General features: G+C 34.7%; 1 protein-coding gene across 8 annotated transcripts in view; it reads right to left on the bottom strand.

Moving 5' to 3' along the window:
- Positions 1-26712, bottom strand: part of ZNF654 (zinc finger protein 654) — an 83999-nt gene that overhangs the window by 8428 nt on the left and 48859 nt on the right. For 3 of the 8 annotated variants that reach the window (XM_054551672.2, XM_024244309.3, XM_054551675.2), the window contains 5 exons: positions 26051-26132; positions 10151-10286; positions 7398-7600; positions 6576-6715; positions 1167-1308 (listed from right to left, as the gene is read on the bottom strand). In XM_054551672.2, coding sequence (XP_054407647.2) covers positions 1167-1308; positions 6576-6715; positions 7398-7600; positions 10151-10286; positions 26051-26132 — 703 coding nt within the window. Of the gene's footprint in view, positions 1-1166; positions 1309-6575; positions 6716-7397; positions 7601-10150; positions 10287-26050; positions 26133-26712 lie in introns of those variants that run through there. The other 5 variants (XM_054551673.2, XM_024244310.3, XM_063721869.1 and 2 more) reach the window with 3 other exon arrangements.

Below are 26712 nucleotides of genomic sequence, written 5' to 3'. Positions count from 1 at the left end.
TAATACTTATTTCATCTTTGAATTTTCCTTTTATAATATATTAGTAGGTTTACCCCACATATGAAAATAAGAAAGCTCTGTGATGACTGGCAAAACCTCACTTACACCATAAACTTTCTATAATAATATATCTCAATTTTTGGTACCAATAAGAATCATATGTACAAAAATATGGATACATCTTTATTGTTTAAAATTAAGTTTTACAGGTGATTCTGATGCACATCAAATGTTAAGATGTGTTCTGTAACATAGTTTTCGTCTTTTGCTGGAAGGAGAAGTTTACTTTGAGAATGCATTTGAATGATATTTCACTATTTAATAAGCATACCATGAATGCAGTTAGCAAAATTATCATGGGAATATGATCACTACATGATGATACATCTAATGAGTGATGTGATAATGAATGTAATAAATGCATAAATACATAAAAAAATTAAAATGTATTATTTAATAGATGCCTCCTTATATATTTAAAAGTAATCAACATAGAGATTCAGTTTAATGGTGCTACCTAAAATGTAAAGTGGCTTTATCTTTATACTCAAAGTCCTATTGATATTTTGGGGGAAAAACTAAAAGGTCTGCAGGATCCACTTTCATGTCTACGTAAGACTCATGTAGGATTGTACTCACTTGCAAGTGGCCCAAGAAAAACTTGACTCAGGACTATTTTTAGAAAGAGGTAACACATTTTTACAATTACTTCAAATAAACAATTTAAAAACTTTGTCCTTAAGTTTCAAAAACATCTCAGGATTCATTGTTCCTTTACACGTAAACAGCAGACCTAAAACTGGAACTAAGTTTCTCTGTGACAGTGAACTGGTATTATCGATAGATACACCAAGTTTATTTGCAAATTAGTTAAGATTCTATAAATGGGATTTAGGCTAATATGAAAGTAACAAATATTTAATTATAAGAAAAAAGGTTGTAATGGAAGCGATTGCTTCCATGTTAAATTTTAAGTAACAATAAATCAGCCTCCCATGTTGAGAGTTTGGAGTTAGGGCAGAGGAGAATGTAATGTACGGAGAATGTGGCCTTAAAATCCTCCTTTCCTTCAATTTTAAAATCAAATAAATTTTATCAAAAAAGATTGAAGTTTCAGTGAACTGTCACTGAATTTTAAATTTAAGGGACAAATATATCCTATTTACCTCATCTTTGATGATTTTCATGAAAGGAAATATGACTCTCACATTAGTTGCTGTTCTTAAAAGCTGGTAGCATTGATCTACAAAAACTTGTTTTGAAGGATTAGATTTAAGCTGTAGTTTACTCCATATGAAAATCAACTCCCTGTAAATGAGAAAAAAGAGAATTATCAAAAATACAGTTTATTCAAATACAGACATTAGCTATCTTTCCCTGATTCTATAGTGCCCTGGCTGGGATGTATATGAGTGTAAATATGTATTACGTTCACCCCCAAGCTGCTACTTCTACCTGTATGAGACTAAAAGAAGTTGGGAGAGGAAGAAATATCAGAAATCACAAATGTACAGTGGTAAGGAATGAATTCCAACAATATGTTGGCATACCTAAGATGTCTCTAGTATTGGATCAAAACAGAAATTCTAATCCTAATGTGCCAATACTGATATTACTTAAAAATAATAAACTTTGGCCTTTAATTAATATTTTACTTGTAAATTTAGAAACCAATGTTGTAGACTCTGTATAAAGAAATGGTTCATACTTTTCATTTTCAATTTATTAAGATATCAAAAGTACTAACGATTAAAACTGTAAGTATGTTATAGTATTGATTCTGAAATAGTATGTTTCAGATATCGTACTTTTAAAACAGACAGGCTATGGACCATTTGAACTACTTCATAGGTAGATTCTTTTCTCAAATACGGCCACTGTTATTTGATGCACAAGGCTAGGAGCAGTGGGTTTTTAGGCAAAGGCAAATCATATGATAGAGCTGATATATTTGGATGTCACATTTTAGCAAATTAGAATTCTTTAAAACATGTCATAAAAGTGTACAAAGCATCAATCTAAAAGCATTAAAATAATTAATGAAAATATTTTTTAAAAGTGATGAGCATATACTTTGAGCTCAGCACATACAGGTATTAAATCTAAGGACAGCTTGATTACCATCATGAGGGTACGCATAGTCTACTCAGACAATACAGAAAACACAAAACAGAAAATGACATCAAGCAACATATGAGAAGTAAAACCAAAATTCCAATTCCATTTCCATTTTATTAAGTTTCAGTCCACTACTTCCCCCCCCCCCTTTTTTTTTTTTAACTCATACCCTTTTAGAACTCTCACAAGGTTTCATACCTTCCTACCACATCTCTAGCTTTTACTGCTTTCCAGTTTTCATGCCTGGGTGTTTCAATTTATATTGCTTTCCATCACCTTAACCCACTCAGAACTAATCGTATTCCTGCAAAATTGATAATCTTTTCCTAGATTAGGCAGTGACACTAAACATTCCTCTATTCTGGTCTGGTTCTAACCTGTTTATCTTGCAGTGTCTTTACATTTCAAGTACACTTTTGCTCTCAGCTCTATCATTCTTTCTCAATGTTACCCTTTTAGGCCCTTTAATTTTACACATGTATTTCTACAGTGGTTTCTAACCTGATGTGTTTTCAGCCTCCCTGATCACATTTCATTTAGTGCTTATGCTATAAAGTTAACAGCAATAGAAATGTGGGTTGTAGAGTTAGGAGTTTCAGGATTTGAATCTTAGAAACTCCTAATTTTCAGCTAAACTGCTTCATTTATTCTTACTTTTGTTTATGCTGACTGCTGTATTTGGAAAGTACTTCATTCCTAAGATGAGCTTATCTTTCAAAGGCCCTATCAAGTATCTCTTCAGGAAAGCCTTCATGAATACCCCAAACTAAAGTGATACCTACACTTCAGAAGAGATCCCTCTTACTGATTTCATGCCTATCATATGCTTCCTTGTTATATTTTATCGATCCTACCTATTTACCCAACCATTAATATATTGTAAATATACACAATGACACATTGTTTAGTGGATGCAGTGGCAAGAACATGGAATTGGAAGTAAGAGAGACCTAAATCTCAATACAGCATTATACACTGATTGGAGTGGCACACCCAGTTCAATGAGCCATGCTTTTCTAGGAAAAGCCCTAAAACACAAAGGTAGAAAACCAGTGGCCATGTCTCCTATGTGACCCTCCTCTGCATTCCCCTTCAGATATTAATTCAGGGGTGGGAAAGTGATCCCAGTCAGGCTAGTCAGAATTTCTGGAATGTTCTCAACTCTAAACTATTAAGCTTGGGGTTTGTTGATGTTCATGTTGGTCTACAGAAAGAGAGACTGCAGCCAAATGACAGAAAAGAAAGAGATTTTGAAAAACATTAGCAATATCAGTGTCCCTGGTAGCAGTTATCTTTGAGAACTACCTGTGGCCTTCCATGTAGCTTTCATGTAGCTCATACTGCACCCTAAATATTTTCCTATTTAGGCACAGATGCTATCACTTGCAAACTAACTAGTACAAATTCCAACTCCATTTCTTACTACCTGTATGACTGGTATCTCTTTTACATACAGTTTTCTTATACATAAAGGTTGGGATTATTCCTATTCAGCATCTTTATTAAAAGAATTAAGAGAGACAACTGAAACACCTAGGGGAAATGTCTGGCATATACTTCCCCTAAATGTTGAAAGCCTGTAATAGGTACACTGCAATATCCTAATAAGTTTGCCAAGAGAAGGCTACCACTATGGATTTTTGCTTTAAAGCAGGCAAAGCAGAAATCTTAGGATAGTGTTATGAATCTCCATTTTGATTGGATTTAAAACATGGGATCTGAGGTTTTAGTTGTACAGTGGATTCTGAAGGAAAACAAAAACCAACAACAAAAAAATCCTGAAAACCATTGACAGTCTTCTTTTAGAAGACCAAAAGGGCAGGTTTAATGAAGCTTATACACGTTTTCCTTTATTCAATATGTGCATTAGAAAACACAGCACTCATTCAGTGTACAAACACATTTCCCAGGTAACTAGCTAATAAAAGACCCTATTAACTACTAATATTACCATTAAGTCATCTACTTTCTGAAAAAAGCCTATATAATGACGTCGGTCATGCTTACAATAGAGATTTTTTTTTTTTTTCCAAACTTGACCCATTTATTTTAAGTAATTTTAATATAGCAGAGGCTGGAAGACTGCCTAAGTTTGAATCCTGGCTTCACTACTTACTAGCTGAATGGCTTGAACACAGTACTGAATGGCTTGAACACAGTATTATTTCCATAAGCTTGTTGGGTTAAATGACATATGCATATATACAGCAAAGAATATAGGAAGCACTCAGCAAATATTTGCAGCTACTATTATTATTAATGATTGTGAAGGAGAAATGGGCTTAGCAACTTGCCCCATTGGCTTGGGATACAGCAAAACCGTGGATCTGGTTCTATTCACACAGAGGGGAGATAAATGACAAGCTGACTCATAGGCTAGGCCAGGATGAAACGGACAGCACAGACTTTGGAGGCTGAGAAAAAATCCTGCTCATCAAATTACAGTAAAAATTAACTTTTAGAAGGAAGAAAAGGGATCTTAACATTCAGAAATATAGAAAACAGGTAGAAGAAATAAGAGGGTAGGCCATCAGAACCCACGCTATTTAGAAGGAAGGGACAAAAAGAAGGCTAAAGATTCGTTTTTGGTTAGGCAGCTGGAGACACTGAGCCTCTATTCTTAGAAGGTTTCTGTGGCCAGGAGCCGGAAGACAGGCATTATAATATTTAGGTCCTTCCCTAAAGAGTAGAAATGGGTTACCAAGAGAATAAGAAAATAAAATGTGTTTTTCTGTTGTTTTGTGTGTGTGTGTGTGTGTGTGTGTGTATACTTGTTTCTAGTTTATTTATGAGTATATTACAATGAAAGAACTAAAGACACCCTGTTTAAATAGTGTGATATAGCTCAGGGCAGAGAACATTCCTATTCCCATAGGAAAAGATCTATTATAACTGTCATGACTATTTTCAGTTTCCAAATAACCACATATCAAAAAATGATAATACTTCAAAAACTACAGTTATATGCAGTGTAACCACATTTCAGTGAACAGCAGACTGCGTATACAACAGTGGTCACATAAGATTATAACATCATTTTTACTGTATTTTTTCTATATTTAGATATGTCTGCATAGACAAATACTTACCATTGTGTTATAATTGCCTACAGCATTCAGTACAGTAACACTGCCGTACAGGTTTGTAGCCTAGGAGCAATAGGCTACGTCGTATAGCCTAGATGTGCAGTAGGATATACCATCTAGGTTTGTACCTCTACAATATTCACGCAAGGAAACTGCCTATTGACATATTACTTAGAATATATCCCCATCATTAAGTGCTGCATAACTGTATATGAAGGTGTGTGTATGTCTTACCACTACCTCCTAATCCCTTTCTCTATTTGAAATTCCAGTTTACATGGTATAATTTTAAATAAAAATTAGCATAATCTAACTAAAGGTATACTGTAATCCCTAGAAAACAAATTTACCTGTTTCCAGATCCAGGTCTCCTGCTAACTAGCTATTTGACTCTTATCTCTGAGTTTGAAGATTTTAATCTATAAAACAAGAATAGGGCCAGGCACAGTGGCTCATGCCTGTAATCCCAGCACTTTGGGAGGCTGAGGAGGGCAGATTTACTTGAGCCCAAGGAGTTCCAAACCAGCCTGGGCAAAATGGTGAATCCCCATTTCTACCAAAAAAAAAAAAAAAAAAAAAAAATTAGCTGGGCGTGGTTGCACACATTTGTAGTCCCAGCTACTGAGGAAGCTGAGGTGGGAAAATCACTTGAGCCCAGGAAGTTGAGGCTGCAGTGAGCCGTGATCGCACCACTGTATTCTAGCCTGAGAGACAGAGTGAAACCCTGTCTCCAAAAAACAAAAACAAAAACAAAAAATAACCAAGAATATTGAAGTATTATGATTTGCAGCTATATGCCTTCAAGCTATTGTTTTAATTGAGAATTTTAAAAAATGTTTATAGCCCATGATCATTTCAGATTATGTTTAGCAAATAAAACCTAGTTTTCTGTTAAGAATTAATGAAATAGCAAAGTGGTAAGAGTTTTGTGTGTGTATGTGTGTATATGGGTGTACTGGAGCTGAGGAAACAGAAATTCTTAATAGCCCCTGAAGAGTGTTTTTATTTTAGGTACCTAGAAACACTCATATTACATTTTAAATTACATGATTGCTAGGTAAACCTGCTGCTTCATATATTCTACTAGCAACTTTTAAATGTTTTAAAAACTCAGATTCCAAATTAAAATTTAATTTCAAACCACTGTTTCATTATAGTACATCCCTTAAACATTTACACTATCAGTTTAGTGGCACATTATCATTTCTTTTTAAAGTCTCTAGTTCTTAGAATCTACTATTGTTCCTTGCACAATCAATTTTTTTTTTAAAAGCAGCTTGACATTTTCACACAATGTAAAAAAGTTCAAACTGCAATTTCCTTTCTGTTGCCCATCTTACCATTTCAATGTCTTTATTTACGAACACTCACCAGATACAGTACATATCCCCATTCTGGAGCTGTGGAATAAGAAAGGATTCACAGAGTTGCAAGGCTAACATAGTTTTGCCTTCTTTTTCAGCATTACAGATGATATCAATTCCACTCTTACAATCAGTTTTCAATAAATGCTGTAAGAGGAAAAGAGAAATCAGTTCATATAATTAAAAATATCTAAGAAGCTAGTTGCAATAAATGTTTAAACATTCAAAAGAAATTGCTTAGATTTCTAGTTTTCTTCTACAAAGACAATGATGACTTGTACAGAAATATTTTCATGGTTTCATAGTTTCACTGTACAGCACCTACATTTTACAATGACTACTTTTAATCTCATTAATGTCCACAACCTATAGGTACATACGATCCATATTAGGAAGAGATTAATTTCTTCACCTTAACACAAAATAAACATGAGCATTTTACCTCTAGTACTTTATTTTAAAGGCAAGATCATAATGCTGCTTGGGTTTTTTTTTTTTTTTTTTTTTTTTTTTTTTACTCCTGGCAAGCTGTGAGCTTGTTGACTTTTATTTGACCTCTTCTCCATCACATCAAAAGTGCAATGTGAATAATACTTATTAATGAGTATATTTTATTGATTTCATCATTTGTTAATATCAGATTTTGACTAATTCAACATGACCTTAAGTTATGGTGCCAAAAGAAAACACATCCAGATAATGTAATCCTTAAATCTTTGGCATTACTGTAAAAGGAATTTAACAACAACAGTGGGCTACTTTTTTTTTTGGTTTTTTTTTTTTTGGTAGGGTTAAAATGGTAATAGGCAAAAATAGTCTCAAACAATACCTCCCGGAATAGCTGATCTTCTACAGGTGACATAAACAGACATGTGAAGAGTGCTTGATGGAAGTATAAGTCTTTACTGATTTCTGGGTGATTTATACAAGATTTAATAAGAGCCATTGCTTCGGGTATGCGTTCACAAGCAATTAGGTATCTGGCACGTAGTTCAAAGAACAGTGGATTTTCAGAACTTAAATATTTGTTCACTATATTAAAAAGAAAACAGACTCTATTACTCTCAAGAAAAGATTCTCTCAAACTTTGTTCTTTGAAACTTTACCACTAAAATATGGTTTCTAATTAGATTTAACTACTTAAATAGCATTTTCCTTAGTAGGAGTTTATTTGTGAAAATATTCAGTTATATGGTTGGAAAAAGGAAAATAAGAGTGACACCAAAACAGTGCTCAAGAAATATTTGTTGATTTCTTCTCAGTCTAAAAAGTAAATAACAGAAACAAAATTTTAAAAGAAAAAAAATTTTCTTCTTTCAGTTCATTAATATGTTAAAATATGTTCCAAGTAGGTCTATGTCTTTTTAGTCTAAGATTACATACTTTATCTTCTTACTGCTCAATATTTTCTTTAAGATTAAAAGGCTGAATCCTAATCTGTCACATTAAAACCATGTTAGTTCACATTAATTATAGAGATGTAATCTGAATTAATGAAAAAGTTAAATCACAAGAAAAATATATTTTATTTAAAGATAAAATTAATCCAAAAGTAGTGCCAAATAGGACTGCTTATTAATATACATTTATGTATCACTAAGGATAATTACTAATTAATACTTTACACAATTTTAAAATATATAAACACCATTAGCTACATAAATTTATTTAGACCTAACAACAACCTTATGATGGGTATTATGATACTAGCTTTATAGACTGCAAAACTGAGTCTCAGAGAGGTCAAATGACTTGCCCAAGGACAAATAATTAAGTGGCAGAGCAGGAACTGGAACCCGTATTTTTATGATTTTGAATCCAGAAGTATTTTAATTACTTATATTTAATCAGTAGCTTCTAAAGTGCTTACAAATGTTTTATTTTGGCTTAAAAATTTGTCTTGCAATTCTGTTTACAATATATGATATGCAAACACTGATTTGTATAGTTAATGCAAAGATAACTTCACTCTGATCTTTCCCCTAATGATCACCAACTAGAGAAAACTCATCCATATCAGTGAGGCTCTAGAGCAGCTTTTCCCAAAGTGTGAGGTATGCTAGTATAGGTATCAAAGGAGTATTTATTATTTTAATGTAATTCCCAGCCTAAAAGGCCATCAGCCCTCAGACGAACCAACAACAGGTTTATTCTAGATCCTACGAGTGAAGCCTACGAGTGAAGCCTAAATCTATCCCTTAAAAGCTCAAACTTTCTTCTCCTCTGCCCTCACTTCTCTTGAAACTCTGTCTTTGTCTAGCTTCTTCCCCTCTGGGCACATGCAGTCTCCTCATAATTTCCTCCAGTCTGTCACCCTTGCCTTCCCTATATTTGACGCTTCATACTTCTTCAGTAATCCAACTCTTCCTCCTCAGCTCCAACTCTCTCCCTTTTCAGTTTTTTTTTTTTAACTCCCTTTCCAAGATCCACACATCAAACACCAGTGTCCTTTTTACCCCTTGGGTTCTTCATAACACTGTCACATATACCTTAGCCCTATCCTCCTAGTCTTGTCCCACCTCCCATCCCTTCACAGCTCCTCCTCCACTTAACTGCATTCACAACCCACCCTAACCCCTTAGCCTGTGACTAACAGAAATAACCTGCTCAACAAAATTTGTGGTATGAAATGTCTTTTTCACAAAACCAAGGTCTAACTGGTTCCAGGGTTGGGAGGTCTTGTTTTTTTCCCGTTGGCTGTCTCATAACTAAACTCCATTGGCTTTCGCCACACTTTTAAATGTTTTCTACACTTTTGTGCTTATTCACTGTTACTGAGCTTACATTCTACAGTTTTGGTGATCCAAAATGTTCTGGGGTTCAGGAATAATATGGGGAACATTTTAAAAAAGAATTAACAGCAGCTGACAAAGCCTCCTGCCTTGAAAGGAAATTTTGGCCTACAAAGTACCACTGTTAAATCAGATTGGACAGGAGGTGATATCAAAGAAATATGCAGGTAGTAAGGGTATAAGACAAAACTTCTAATGAATGAAGTTTGGGAAATACTGCTCTAGAATTCAAATTTATTCATTCAGTTAGTCACTTATTCACTCACACATTCATCATGTGGTCATTCATTCAATCAACAAATACTTATATTAAGCATCTACTCTGTACCAAGCACTGGGTTAGCTATAGGATATGCAGTAGTAGTGACAAAAATTCAGAGTTCCAGCCCTCATTAAGTTTCCTGTGTAAGGGAAGTGAGATTCCATGTGCTTTCATGAAAAGGAGACTTTTTGTTTCTTTAAAAAAAAAAAAAAAAATTGTTCCTACTTAAGCAAATTTTAATATAACTGAAGTGACAAAAATACACTCTCTGTAAATAATAAATAAATAGCATCTTGTAGATGTGTTACCACTGAGAATTTCCATTACGAGAAATAAATGTACCGATCCGGGTGTCAGAAGTCACTTTGGGCCAGGTTAGAAAAACAAACACTTTTCATGTGAAAATACATCACTCCCATTATTCAGTATTATAAAATGAAGAAAAATTACTATTACTGCTCTAGTTAGTAAATGAAAGTGTATTTGCTTCTCACAAATGTTGGTTTGATTTTGAATCTCCTGAAGTACCTATCTCCTGAGATGCTGGCTGAGCTTTAAGGACAGCTTGCAACACTGGATCTTCCCATGGGCCACCATCTCTAATGATTCGAGTCACCAGTTCCAGATTCACATTTCCATATCTGCGGAGGTGATTCTGGCATTCCTAGGAGAGAAAAATCATTTTGGCTCTGTGAATTTAAAGGGGTTAAAAACTAAACTTGATCATCATTGTCAATAAAATGACTGATGGCCAGTGAGGCAGCTATTAAATTATAAAAGAGAAAGGGTTACTACTGTAACCTAAGGAGGGTGTCGAAACCCCATGAACACAAATAGGCCTTAATGCCAAAGGTTATACAGCAGTATCTGTATAACTGGACTTGGAAAATCCCAAATAGGGATGACGTGTAACCTAAAGGACACATCATTTCTAGGAAAAGAACCAGGTTGCAAAAAACTGAAACTTAAATGTTCAGTTAAATTTATATAAAGGTTCATAAAATTCCTCTAACAATGGCAGGCAAGAGCCTGACAAGAAAAAGAAAGTGTGGTAGCGCAGGGGGCGTGGGGTGCCTGCTAAATGTAAAGTCTCTCTCTGGCTGGCAGGTAGACAAAAGTCTCCTGTCCTGATCCCAAATATATAATCTAAGTCATGGTAGAAGGCTGGAAGATGGAGATTCTGTTTCCCTTTGTTGGATAATTAGATTTGCAGTTCTGGGATTAAAAAAAAGACAGGTTAAAGAAATAAATCTATAAATAAGTAAATCCAACCTCTACTTTGCTTTAGATTTAAGATAAAGATGTATTGTTAAGTTGGGCAATAGTTGTGAATTTGTCCATACATTTTCTGGGTTTTTAAAAAAAGATATTTGAAATGTTTTTCAGAGAATCTGCTTGGACTTGTCATTATAACATGAAATTTGTAACAAGTTTGTAAGCAATGAATTTTAGTTTACTGAATATATAAATCTCATTTATTAGATCTAGATTTATAAGATCTGTTTAGTTTGATTATGCTTTTTGATTCATTACATACTTTGTTAAGATATTGGGTTTTTTTTTGTTTTTTTTTTTGTTTTTTTTTTTTTGAGATGGAGTCTCACTTTGATGCCCAGGCTGGAGTGCAGTGGCGTGATCTTGGCTTACTGCAACCTCTGCCTCCCGGGTTCAAGCGATTCTCCTGCCTCGGCCTCCCGAGTAGCTGGGACTACAGGCGCGTGTCACCATGCCCAGCTAATTTTTTGTATTTTTAGTAGAGACAGGGTTTCACCGTGTTAGCCAGGATAGTCTCAATCTCTTGACCTCATGATCCACCTGCCTCGGCCTCCCAAAGTGCTGGGATTACAGGTGTAAGCCACCGTGTCCGGCCAAGGTATTGTTTTTTAAAATGGTTCAGAGAATCAAATTTGACAATTTAAAAAGATTAACTGAATATCTAGTAAAAGTATTATTTTCAAAAATGCATAAATAGAGCTTAAAGCGTTAAGAAAAAAACTAGATGTAGAAACTGGCAATGTTTAAAAAAAAAGAAACTGAGTATTGTACATCAATCAAAACACAAGCAATTGCCAGAATTTAATTCTGTGCTCACAAAATCTCTCAGATATTAAAAACTTAGTAGCAGTTATAAAGCAAAGCTTCAGAATTTAAAAAACATATCTTCAGAAATGTTACTTATTAGATGAATCAAGGCTACATATTCAAAGTGGCTACAAACACTTTGCTTTTATTAAACTGTCATATTCTTTCATAATTTGCTGAGATTATAAAGTGATTTATATATGCCACATTACATTCCTGGTTAAAATATACAAAAGAGGTTTTACTTGTTTTATGAGAGAAGAAAGTAGTAGAAGAAACCAAGTTTTAAAATAAAGAATCATTCAGTCCAGTCAAAACATCACTTATAAGTAGTCAAACATTATGAAAATAAATATCTTCTAAGTTATTTAAGGTTGGTCCTAAATTAAGCAATCAAGCAAACAAAAATCCTACCAACAATGGGCAAGTTACTTAACCTCTCTGCTCTATCAGTCAATTCCTCTGTAAAATGGATACTAAAACACCTACTTCATAGGATTGTTGTGAGGATGAAGTAATAATACACAGTACTAGAAAGTGCTTGGAACAGTGCCTAGCACCTAGTAAGCGCTCAAAAGACATTAGCTATTATTTCTTCTAGTATTTTAGCAGTTTGAATAAATATTTTATTTTAGGGCATCTAATTTCCTTGGCATGAAATTTCTGCATTTCCTCATGTCAGCATGTTAAAGCATTTATTAAATATGAGGTAAATATAAGGGTATTGATCAGCCATGAATTTAACATACATGGAACACTGTAATGATTCTTGGCAACAGCTTCATGGGTAAAAACTATGATCAACTGAAACCTCCCAAGGTAAGCAAGGTAGCAAGCTCCCAAATTACTCTAGACATACAGATTACTGCCCCGAAAATTCAACTACTCTAAGCTAGCTTTTGGTCCAATCAAAGCACGAGAAATAAGGTTAAGTTGGACACTAGTCCCTGAGTCACTGATGAGCTTAGTTCTGCTGCTCAGTCCTGAGACAATCCATCTTTCTAGTTGTCTAAGGATAGGTGAGGCATCAGTCAGTACTATGGGACTTAGAACTGGACTTAGGACTAAGTCAAGATGTATTTCCAACTTCCTGAAGTTGGCTGAAAATAAGAAACACTTGGAGCTCTTTTTAAAAAACAGATTCCTAGGACCTAATTTAGACCTACTGAATCAGAATTTCTAGGGGAAAGCCCTGGTAATTTGAATATTTAACAACTCCCACCCATAGGCAACTTTGGGACACTTTTAAAATTACACCTCCCACATTTAGTGTCTACTCCCATAAATGATTACATTATGAACTATATACTTGACTCTTGCTGATCTTTGTTAAAAATTAGTAAACTAGCTTCCATTCATTTTTCTAAGATAAAAATTAATTATAAATGGTGTTTTTGTGTATGTACACTTCGTGGGTCAAAAATACCATATTTTGGAGACCCTCTTATGGAAAACAGCTCAGGATAGGAAACAGATGAAATAAAGATTTCATTTTGGTCTATTTAAAAAGACAAAGGAAGAAAGAACAATAAGCTTACAAGTATTTTTTGGCTGCTCGTTCCTTAAATAGAATAGTGGCTTTTTTGGATGATATTCAATTTAACACCTCCAAAGTGAATAAGGAAGCACTTAAATTACTGTAGAATTCACAGCTTATTCTCTCCTAGGGTATATATACACATTGTATTTTTCTTTCTTTCTTTTCTTTTCTTTTCTTTTTTTTTTTTTTTTTTTTTTGAGACTCAGAGCCTTACTCTGTCACCCAGGCTGGGGTGCAATGGTGCGGCCTTGGCTCACTGCAACCTCGGCCTCCAAGGTTCAAGTGTTTCTCCAGCCTCACCCTCCCGAGTAGCTGAGATTACAGGCACCTACCACCACGCCTAGCTAATTTTTGTATTATTAGTAGAGACAAGGTTTCACCATGCTGGCCAGGCTGGCATCGAACTCCTCACCTCAGGTGATCTGCCCACCTCGGTTTCCCAAAGTGCTGGGATTACAGGTGTGAGCCACCATACCCAGCTATACATATTGTATTTTTCTAGAATATTTACTTAAATAATAAATTGCGCCTCTATATTAACTTAATCCTTTATTAAGTCATCAGTCTACTATTATTTATACCCACATTACACTGTGCTAAATATAATCCCCTTAATTACTTCCATTCAACTTTGTGTCTTGGCCAAAGGTAGAGAGAAAATACAACTCCCTCACTTCTTTCAGAATACATTTCTTAATATTTTACTCCAAAAGGAAGATTCTTTTCCCTGAACTGGTTGCCATTTTAGAGAAGGCACCTACAACGTGTCTGTGAAGCTATGGATCAGTGTTCTGGCCATTCTACATAATTGGTCTGGATCCGTCAGCAGTTTATCAAAGGATGAAAGTCTTACCACTTTAATCTCAAATTTAAGGACTTCTGGACTTACCTGCCTACTCATTCACCTATTGCACATCATGAATCCTTTTCTTCAGTCTGGTCTCTTCCACATCTCCCAAAATTCACCTGGTCTTTTCTTACCTATGCCATTTCTCATGTCATTCTCCTACAACTTCCATAAACGTATCTAAATCCTATCTTTACACAATCCCACTTTCCCCAAGAAGCTTCTACTAGCTACCTTAATCCATAATAAACTTAATTTCTTCTCCTGCCATATTGAACATTTGTGCTACATTATTAATGTAAGAGGAAGGCCTTGCATTACTATCTTAAGTGTTGACATCTTCTTAGGTGGTTAAAAGTTTTTTCAAACAGAGACAGGAAAGGAAAGGTGTGCCAGAGAAGATACATTCTCAATAATAAGTAACTTTTTAATCAAAATAGGGTTTTATGGAAATCTGTGTAAATGGAAGCACTATGGAGTCTGAACGAAATGAAGATTCCAGAATAAAGCTACAGAACACCACCTATCCAGTTCACTCATAAGTAAGTTACTGCAGCAAATTAAGACAAAAATGTAAAAGGTCTTCAATATGGTTAATATTATAAAAACGTAATCTTTGAAATACAGTAGTCTTTATAATACTTTGAAATGAGATGAGAATAATCATAAATCTTATTACACGTTCACTGGTTATCTCATAGCAAAGCACTTCATAAAGTTATAAAATTTAAGGATGTTATGCATTTTTCCTTTACAGAAAGGAAATCATGTTTAATTTGCCATTCTTTTTTTATGATAGGTTCCTGAGGAATATTTACCTGGTATTTTCAAAAATTAATCATTCTGAGCTTGCCCATATAAAATAAAGGGGACAGTTATAACAATGAAAGAAGTTACTGTTTTTCAATAGAAAGTTTTTACAAAGAAAATGATTTAAAATGAACGCTTGGAAGTATTTGCATTTATTACATGATTGCTGTTGCCAAAAATCAGTATGTCACCTATAATGCTTCTGTTATGCCATTAAAAAACTTAAGAATTTTCTGTTGAAAAAATTTTCAACTGGAACATTTTAATGAGTTTTTAATTCATTGTTAACAGTGGTTAGTATTAAAGAAAACATGGATTGACTTTAGGAATACAAATTTGGTAGTCAAATTTTGCATAATTCACAGAAGGCATTTTAAACCGAGCATCATGATTCAGAAAAGAAAATTTTCTTTTTTTTTATTTTGCTCATCTTTGTTTGGATTTATTATTTATTTTACTTTAAGTTCTGGGATACATGTGCTGAATATACAGGTTTGTTACATAGGTATACATGTACCATGGTGGTTTTCTGCACCTATCATCCCATCACCTACGTTTTAAGCACCACATGCATTAGGTACTTGTCCTAATGCTCAGACAAGAAAATTTTCTATCAAAAGTATCCTTTTAACTTATGACCAAACATCAAAGTAAACTGAATCTAAAATCAGACTTTGAATTACTATATCACTGTGATACAGTAATTTTGAAAATTTTTCAAAAATACGCCATAATCACACTAATGTCACTGACTTTATACTGTTGAATTTAAAACATTATTTTAGTTTTATCCTTTTTAAATGTACTTTTGTTTTATAATGTATATAGTATGAGTACATGTGCGTAAGTAATATACGCATAAAGGGGATATGTGCTCAAACTGTATTTTAAAAACTGTATAGTATATGTGAAGTCTGGAGACCCTTGTCTTAGGTATTATTTGTTTTTATATTTGTGTTTGGGGCTGAATATAAAACTCATGTTTGTCTTCTATTGATTGTCATGTCAATTTTCTTCACCGTCTCCTGATTTGCTTCTTCCTTGCCCTTTCTACAATTACCATTCTAGTCTAGGCCTCTATCGACTACCACTCAGATCACCAAACTAAAGTTTCTTCACCCCTCCCCATTCCTAATAAGGCAGTCTTTAGAAGGTTTTAAAAGCTTAGACAATAAAGCTCTCAAGAGAGCAGTATAAATAAAACATTTAAACCTGTTCTTTTGCCATATACATTACTGTAAACATATAAGCATATCTTTATAATAGATTAAGGAATATGGCATAGAAAGAATTAGAATGCTGGGTTACGAGTAGGACTTAGGCCCTCATTCTGCTTCCATAAACCTCAACTCTGTTGCGACTTAATTTTCAGATATGTAAAATAAGGGAATTGGATTAATCATTTTTAAGATGACTCTCAGTCTCAAAATTATAAAAATGTATGAATGCCTGTAAGTTACATTATTTGATTTTTTTTTAACAAGTAGAATTATGTATTTATTGAGCTATTTAAAGATATCCTTTTTGGGACTTGAAAAAAGAATATTTAAAATATGAATAATTATTCCTTGTTTAATAAGTAAAAAGTAATAAATGTACATGCTACTTTTAATTAGCAGAGTTTTATCTGAAGAGGAAGCCGATCATAACTACAGTAAAACCATCAACTAACAGCATAGTCATATTTCAAAATTAGTTGGTAGTTGCCATGCTAATAGAAGTACAACCCTATCATCAGCATTTTAAAATAAGTAATGAATTAATATGGCTACCATATTAATTGTCACTGTTCTAACTACTGTCATCATCCTAACACAGGCCTTGAAGCAGAATTAAGGTGCATGCAGGATTTTTTGAGCACAGGTTTGCATACAAAGAAATAAATATAAAATTTGATTTAGCGGAAACACTGGAGTCAGTCAAGGGAACAGGTCACAGTGCTGCCTAAGCTACAAAGTGGGCTAGTTAGTCTCCAATAATTATTGTTTAAAGGATGAATGAATGAATCTCTCTGGTCCTTAGTTTCATCACTTATTTAAAAATGAGATTGAACTTAATGCCCTGTGCAGTTCCTTACAGCTTAAATTTTCTATAATATATTTTATCTGGGAAAATATAAATTGCTTCAAGCACTAATATGCTGAGAATTCTAGTTATTATGTATTAGGACACTCTACATGATCTTTCAGTGAACAATGAATGCTTTAATGATGTGTTCTCAGAGCTAGTTTCAAAGTGTTAATCCTATCACTGATTTTAAAAGCACTTACATGCCTACTCTTGACAACACTAGACTGCAAGATGCTCACAATCTGCTTATGGTTGGATGCTATGTGTGAATAACTACCAATACACAATGCTTAGTACCCTCTCCTGAAATGACTGTTCTATGTCATTATTCCCATGTCAAGGAATACTGACTGGCCTTTCCTGAAATATATTCAATTTATTGACACTGACAGTCCTATCTTTTGGAAGCTTGATCTTGATCCCTTTGGCTTAACCTGTCTGAAGTTTATGTATTGCAAATTTTGTTTTAAATAACTCTGGCTCTTGTTCCTCTTCAAAATAATTATACAAGTTCAACAGTTGAATTGAAGTAAGGTGTTTCTTTCTTAAACAGAAGATTATTTTGAAAAACCACAAAGTGAAAATCTTTTTGACATAGTGATACATGAATTATTAAACAGGATTAACTATTTCAAATAGATAAAAACCAATGGAAAAATATCAAGGCTTATCTAAGAAAAATTATGTAAGAAATACAATCTTCACAAAATGATTTCAGAATCTGAAACTTTAACATCAGTCCTCTCCCCTCCCAATGATAAATGTATGGTACATTTGTCAAATATGTTTCTTTCATAGATAGTGAAATCTTTTCCCTTATACTTTTTCTCACAGTTGAGCATATTTCAACTTTCATATTTTCTGCATGTTGTCAAAGTAGACTCCACAAATAAATATTTGATGTTTTCGTCCCACCAATACATTTACTGATTCATCCTCCACCTGACTTTGCAAGGTGGTAACCAATGGACTATGAAATAAACGGTTTTAGACAATACACCTATTTTTTTGTGCGTGTGGGGGGTACTGTTTTTTAAAAGGTGGTTAGGGAAGGATGTTACAACAAAAAGGATCATTTTTTCTTTAAAAAAATTAACCTAATTAATTTTCTTTAAAAAATCCATTACTGTGGATTATATACACTCATTCCTAATTCTGGTTTTTAGGAATTTTCCTGTCCCTTACCCTAAATTGAAACTTGCCAGCCAACAATTCCATTGATGTACACAGTGGCCCCTATTGCTTCAATCTTTTTTATTTCTAATTGACAAATAAGAATTGTATGTATTTACAGTGTACATACAATGTGATGTTTTGATATAAGTATACACTGTAAAATAATTACCTCAACCAAGCTAATTAACATATTCATCACCTCACATAACTTATTTTTTTTTTGTAGTGAGAACACTTAAGATTTATTACCAGAGTAGTTTTCCAGTGTACAATACATTACTATTAACCATAATAACCTTGCTGTACAATAGATCCCCAGAATTTATTCATGCTGTCTAACTAAAACTTTGTCCTCTTTGACCAATATCTCTCCATCCACTGCCTCCTTCAGTCCCTGGTAACCACCATTCTACTCTTGCTTCTGTGAGTTCAACATTTTTACACTCTACATATAAGTGAGATCATACAGTACTTGTCTTTCTGTGCCCGGATTATTTCACTTAGCATAATATCCTCCAGCTTATCCACGTTGTTGTAAATGACAAGATTGCCTTAAGATGAAACAGTATTTCACTCTGTGTCTGTGTATGTGTGTACACACACACACACTCATCTCATACCAGATTTTTAAATATCTATTCATTTATTGATGGACACAGATTGATTCCAATGCTGCAACAGACACAGGAATGCAGGTTATCTCTTTGACACACTGATTTCCTCTTTTTTGAATATATACCCACTAGTAGGATTGCTGGATTATATGGTAGCTCTATTTTTAATTTTTTTGAAGAAACCCCATACTATTTTCCATAGTAGCTCTACTAACTTACATTCCCATCAACAGTGTAGAAGAGTTCCCTTTTCTCCACACCTCACCAATACTTGTTATATCTTCTGTTTTTTATAATAGCCATTCTGTTTTTTTTTTTTTCAGACAGAGTCTCGCTCTGTCACCCAAGCTGGAGTGCTGTGATGCCATCTTGGCTCGTTGCAACCTCTGCCTCCTGGGTTCAAGCGATTCTCCTGCCTCAGCCTCCTGAGTGGCTGGGATTACAGGTGTGCGCCACCACGCCTGGCTAATTTTTGTTATTTTTAGTAAAGACAGGGTTTCACCATGTTGGTCTGGCTGGTCTCGAACTCCTGACCTTGTGATCTGCCCGCCTCGCCCTCCCAAAGTGCTGGAATTACAGGCATGAGCTACCGCACCCAGCCTTTTATAATAGCCATTCTAACAGATGTGAGATGACATCTCACTGTAGTTTTTATTTGAATTTTTCTGATGATTAGTAATCATGAGCATTTTTTCATATACCTGTAGCCATTTATATGTCTTTTTTTTTTTTTTTTTTTTTTACTTTAAGTTCTGGGACATTTATGCGGCCAACAAACATATGAAAAAAATCTCAACATCACTGATCATTAGAGAAATGCAAATCAAAACCACAGTAAGATACCATTTCACGCCAGTCAGAATGGTGATTATTAGAAAGTCAAGAAACAACAGGTGCTGGCAAGGCTGTGGAGAAATAGGAAAGCTTTTACACTGTTGGTGGGAATGTAAACTAGTTCAACCATTGTGGAAGACAGTGTGGCGATTCCTCAAGGATCTAGAACCAGAAATATCAATTGACCCAACAATCCCATTACTGGGTATATACCCCAATGAATATAAATCATTCTACTATAAAGACACATGCACATGTATGTTTACTGCAGCACTATTTACACTAGCAAAGACATGGAACCAACCCAAATGCCCATCAATGATAGACTGGATAAAGAAAATGTGGTACATCTATACCAAGGAATACTATGCAGCCATAAAAAGGAATGAGATCATGTCCTTTGCAGGGACATGGATGAAGCTGGAAGCCATCATCCTCAGCAAACTAACACAGGGACAAAAAACCAAACACCACATGTTCTCATTCATAAGTGGGAGCTGAATAATGTGAACACATGGACACACAGAGAGGGGAACAACACACACCACGGCCAGTCGGGGGTTATGGGGGTGAGGGGAGAGATAGCATTAGGAAAAATAGCTAATGTATGCAAGGCTTAAAACCTAGATGACAGGTTGATAGGTGCAGAAAACCACCATGGCACATGTATACCTATGTAACATGTACATGTTTTGCACTTGTATCCCGGAACTTAAAGTATTTTTGTTTTTTTAAGTTCAGAAAGGATGATATATCACTAAAAGAAATTTTTAAAAAACAGAGGAATGCCTAAACTTGAGAAATGACTGTGGATTTATTTATCTTTCATTTGTTTGGCAAACATTTATATCGTACTAAGGGATTAAGACTACCAGTATTGGAGACACAAGGATGAAATTCAGTTTTCGACCACTGGATCTAATGTTGTAGTGAAAGAGACATCTAACCACAAATAGAATACATGAGGATTAGTGCTTTGTAAGTAATGGTGGAAAAACTTAGGGGGGGAAAGTCACACACAGTCAAAGTGCAGTTGAGTAGACCCAGGAGACAACTATTTGAGCAGAAAATATGGTAGCACAGTTTTGAAAATTCGCCTCAAAAAATGCTTTGCTATTAAGCTGATATGGTTGTTTTCTTTTAAAGCCTTTTAGCTAGCACTACAAAGGTTGTTGTGACTACCAAGATTAGGACCTACCCACATTAAGTCTTTGGGAAACTTATTCCAAGTACTCTAGAGAAGGGCCATGGTCCAGGTTTTGAGGTTTTAGTGCAAAGTCAGTAGTTCTAAACGTCTTCATCTTAGCTAAAAATAATAAAATCTGGGAGGTTTGCTGGTTTATGATGACTATACACTCTTATTTCTTAGGGGAGATCAACACTTGCCCCACAAAGCAGGGTGGGCTTTTCAACTCCTTTCATGTGGCTGGCTCTTTTACCTTTGATGATTTTTTCCACTTCTCCTATGGTATATTACGCAGTGAGATAGCCTTGAGCCTCCTGCTTGGGACATGATATCCCATACCACCTCCTAACTCCCTTTCCTGACTGACCCAAAGGACAAGCGAATAAAAAACAGGTTGTGTCTCAGGGAAAGAAGGCTTAATTAAGGCCTACTTCTAGCCTGAACAAAAAAGATCTTTGCGACTTATATACTGGCTCCACGGGATAAGGATAGAGTTTTCTCTAAGGTCAGGGCAGGCTCATTAAAACACTTGTAGAGCTTTGGTAGTAAGACTTATAGATTACTGGTTTAGTTGGCATTTCAGTTACTACCCCACAGTTGCTTTTTTCACTTATTATTAAAACAACAACAACAACAACTAAAACATCTATGTTTCTCTTAATTCATAAAAGTAGTAAATGTTCTTGGTTTTTTTTTTTTAAACCAACCATCTATTGGGCAACAGTACTTATAAGTTCCAGACATTTAAAACTCAGTGTGTCTAGAATGAAACTTAACATCTTTCTATATGCTGCTCTTCCCCTTATATAATCACTGCTCCCTTAACAAATGTCACCACCCTGTAGTTATTTCCGCATAGATGCCCAAAAATACATTTGATTCTTCTCTATCTTCCTTATCTCCATCCAATCAATACCATAATCTGAGATTTTAGTTCCAGATTATTGTGTGTGCTTTTTACAATTTATATTTTCCTTTTCTGGAATCATTAGACATTAATGGATTCTTCATGATAACCATAATAAAAATGCCTTATTTTTTCCTCAGGTCAGTCCTATTTCTTTTATTCTGTAATGACCCCATTTGTAAATTCTTTATTTTGATCACCTGGCATGCTACTTTGTTGTCCTGATAAAAGACCTGTCATTGGTTTCCAAGTATTTAGACTATTTATTTCTGTTGCTCTATCTTATAAACTATAGGGCTTGACAACTATATTATTAAATCATATTTTTCCCCTTAAAAAAATCCAGACATTATTTATGCTAGCATTTGTTACTATGGAGAATTTTATTGCCAGCCTGATTTGATTTTTTCCTTTGTGGGAATCCTGTTTGTTCTACATGAGTCCTACATTTTCAGGAACTTTCCTTTATCCCCAAAATTAAAAAGTAGAATCAAGTTATGTCTGCAAGTAATTATGAGTTGAAAATTAAATTACATTTTAGATATTATTTCCTTCATTAATTTGGTTTTTGCTGGAGTTAATCTCCTAATTGCCTTCATTGTACTTTCAATTTAATAGTTCCATCTCTATATCATATTTTACCTCTGTATGTTCTTTCGGGTTGTCCCTTCTTTGCAATTTCACTTATATTCATGGAAGATATTATAAAGTCAACCTCGGCAAAAATGTAACAGATCCTTTAAAAAAAAATTTTTTTAAACTGTCTTATCTTTCCAGTTAACTGATGATAACTGAGGTATTTACCCTCTTTAGTCATCTTTATATATATATATACACACACACAACATATATACATACGTATATATAATATATGTATATATTATATATACGTACGTATATATGTATATATTATATATACGTACGTATATATGTATATATTATATATACGTACGTATATATATGTATATATTATATATACGTACGTATATATAAAATATATACGTATGTATTTTTTTTTCTTTTGAGACAGTTTTGCTCTTGTTGCGCCGGCTGGAGTGCGATGGTGTGATCTTGGCTCACTGCAACCTCTGCCTCCCAGGTTCAAGCGGTTCTCCTGCCTCAGCCTCCCAAGTAGCTGGGATTACAGGCATGAGCCACCACAACCTGCTAATTTTGTATTTTTAGTAGGGATGAGATTTTTCCATGTTGGTCAGGATGGTCTCGAGTTCCCATCCTCAGGTGATCTGCCCGCCTCGGCCTCCCAAAGTGCTGGGATTACAGGGGTGAACCACCGCGCCTGGCCCATATATCTTATTTTTAATGTGGGTATAAAAGTCACTCAGGATTTCTGTCCTTTAGGCTCTGCTGCATGCCTGATGCACTTCTGAGAAGCAGCAACAAGAATAAGATTGACCACACCCCAAATCCCTACCACCTGCTATTTCCTCCAGCCCTTGTTGTTACAAGCAGGGGATAGAGGGAGACATGACTGGATACCACTGGAAGTTCTCTCTTTCTCTCTATATTATCTTTTCCTCTCTCACACATTTCCCTGTTTCATCGTATTCAGTCAATCAAGTATCGTTTGGCCCATCTGTCAATCTGGCTTCATCCCTGAGCAACTGACATAAAGCTCCCATCCTAATTTCCAGCATTTATCATTATTATTTTCCCTCATTTTACATTATTTTTGTCACTTCACTGGGAATCTCGAAAACTGCTAGATATAATGATGATGATGATGCAGATGCATCGTATGAGAAACATAAACAAAAACTACTGGAAGTAAAAGGCTAAGAAGACTTTCGGAAGCCAGTAAATGGAACATTTGGCTCTAAGAATTCTAGAAATAACAGAGAGGAAAAATTATAGGTAAGAAGAGTTAAAAATTTCTACTTGAACAACTCAGATTTTAGGAGATCAGAAATTCATGGAAGAAAATAATAAATCTAATAGTTTGGTTTTGGTATTATTGTAAAAATAAAAATTCAGGTAGTAAGACTTGAGAACCCATACCCTTCACCAGACAGGCTCTACTGCCTACCTTAAAAACAGTGACATGATCATTTTGCCAGGAATTATGCCAAGCACTTTACTCATTTAACCCATAAAGTGACTATGCAGCAAGTATAGTTATTGCCTCCATTTTACAAATAAAGAAACTGATACAGAAATTATGAAACTTGCCCAGGATGACACAGTGTAAGCAGCAAACCTGGTAAACTCACAGTTGAAATACAGCAGGGGAAAGAGAAGTTAACTGAAATCCAACAAAGAATACCTTGGTATTCAAAGTGTGGTTCAGGGACTAGCAGCATTAATATCACCTTGCAGCTTATCAGAAATGCAGACTATCAGGCCCCCTCCCACAACTACTGATTCATAATCTAAATTTTAACAAGATCCCCAGGTGATCTTTATGTACATTAAAACATGAGTAGGACTGTGTTTGTCCTACTTATGGAAGACAAGAAAGAACATCCTCTTATGGTGGTATGAATCTGTATGAAAGATGTATGGAGATGAACCACTTGGGGAGCTAGGGTTTGCACTTACTTGCACAGTACAATTTATTAAAAATATTTCAAAAAGTGACATTTGGGGTTGTCACTGAATTAGTCACTTATCACTATTGGTCACTATTATCAGTGTCAGTCAGAAGCCTGGAGAATTCATAAGCTTGGAAAATACAAGGTTTTAGGGAGGTATACATGATGGACTACATGTTGGCCCTTCCTGAGTTCCTAAGGGCACAGGCCTGGGAAGCACCTACAGCATAAGCTTAGGTCAGCAAATGAAGGATGTTTCTCTAGGTAAAGATAACATGAGAGCAAAAGGTGAAACCTATCCTAGAAGATAGGAGTTAGAGGCTCAAGGAAATTCAGAGTAGGAAGAAGCCACAGTAACAAAAGTGGCAGAAATGGCAGAGATTTTTAAAAGGTTGGGGGAGGGGGGTAGTATATGGGCTTTAGAATCAGCCAGGATTAGAGAGTGTCAAAGGATCAGAGCAGGAGATAGAAAAGTATGCAAAACTGTTAACTTTTCCTTGAGAAATTTATTATTTTGATAACTGAATGGGCACCCTGCTTACAAGGGAAAAAATAAAGGATATATCCCTTCACAAATGTTAATGTTTTTCATACATTTAAAGTGGAAGTTAAATATTGTCCCTCATCTACTCCAAACGTTTCAGTGGTTCCCATTATCAGTGGTCAGCCAACATCTCTATGAGGTATTTCTTTACCTCCCCATTTAATACTGAAATATCCTTCCCCAATATCACCATGCCAGCACTATCCTCGTCCTCCTTTATTTTTCTCTAAGGAATCTGTCAATTTTTCATTTATAAAGGTTTGATTGTCTTTCTGTCCCTATACCAGAATCATTAATAACTCCACAATAGGAAGATTTTTTCTGTTTTGCTTACTACTGTTTTTCTTAGACCTTAGTGCATTAGCACACTGTGCAGACTCACTAAACATTTGCCGAGTAAAAGTTTAAGAATGGATTATGGAGAATACAAGTGTCAAAAGAAAAATGGAATGGAAAATTAATAAGTTTTAAATACTTGAATATATACTCTAATTGGAACATAAGTTCCATGAGAACAGGTATTTTTACCTCTTTTGCTGAAGGTAAGAATGGTTAAGGTAGAATGTTCAATATAATGTACCTAATACAGCAGTACTGGTTGTCTATAAGCCTTTAACACCATGGTAACAAATATAAGATACATTATCTGTATATTTCAGTTCTAAATGGGTGATCAGGGACGCTTCACCCCTAGGGGGAGCTCAAAGTACATCTTCCTTTACTTCACCGAGTGGGTCAGGGTTGCCTCCCAGTAAGTAGTAAAAAGATCAAATGTCTTTCATCTATAGGAGAGGTCTTGACTCTTTTGTCATTCCCATCTGAATTTACTCTCTTCTCTCCTATACCAGGTGCCCGAAAATAAAAAAAAATCTTCTGTCTCCTAGCTTGGGAAAGCTATTATTAGAGAGAAAATCAAGGTACAGCCAAGGAAAAAAGTGGCATGGGATAGACAGCTTGCTTCATTCAAGTCTGGCAAAGAAGAATCGTTTTTCACCAGGGCTAAGTTCTAGGAATCCACAAGGGTGGTAGCAGGCTCTTTTCTAACAAATGTAGAATAGGAATTCCAGCTATGAACTGCTTGGGAATACAGTTAAAAATTAATTGTATGAGTTTTCTTTATCAGCCAGTAATAACAGGATCTTAAACACTGTCACCTTAGCAACCATTAAAAACTTATAAGCAATAAATAACCAATAAGCTATATTTAGGGGGAGCATAATGGTCTATTTTAAGTGTAGACAAAGTGTGAAATAGTAAACCGTTTTTTACCTGGAATGATCCAAGAATATCCTTTAAGGGCTCTTCATAAAACTCATCTCTTCCAAAGAACAGCAGCAACTCAAAGAAACTCCTAGAAAGAATAAGTGAATAACTTTCATTGCTTCTTTGAGTTTTGCTCCAATTAAAAGATTATCAAACAGTATCAGCTATCTAATATCAAATATTTGACTTAAAATATTTTGGTTTAAAAAAATTGTACTGATCACTAGAATTCATATTATGTTTTCTGTAAGATTTTAAAAGAAGTGCCTTCAAGGAAAATACAAAGAAATATACTTAAGTTTTAGAACTATAGAATGAAACAATTATACTACTCATGCCTACTAATGACCACAATGCAATACAATTTAATGGCACACAAGGTCACAACAATGATAGCTATACACAGAAGGATCATCTAAAATGAACCCAAAGTCCGGCTTCACCCTAATATAGTGGGACTCCAGAGAAAATCCAAAATCTCTTTTTTTTCAGGGTGATACAAGAGTTGAATAAAATAAACACAAAAACGTAAGTTAGAAAATCACCATAAAACTCTCGGCCAACATTTATATTATAGCATATACTAACAACCATATCTAATAAATGACACATGGTTCCTCACACTAAGCTTACCTTGATTATCCCACTCATAACAGGACTGCTCAAAT

This window comes from Pongo abelii, chromosome 2, assembly GCF_028885655.2.
Source record: "Pongo abelii isolate AG06213 chromosome 2, NHGRI_mPonAbe1-v2.0_pri, whole genome shotgun sequence".
In the NCBI taxonomy this organism is placed as follows: Eukaryota; Metazoa; Chordata; class Mammalia; order Primates; family Hominidae; genus Pongo; species Pongo abelii.
The sequence above is the reverse complement of the archived record's forward strand: the minus strand, read 5'-3'. Positions and strand labels throughout refer to the sequence as shown.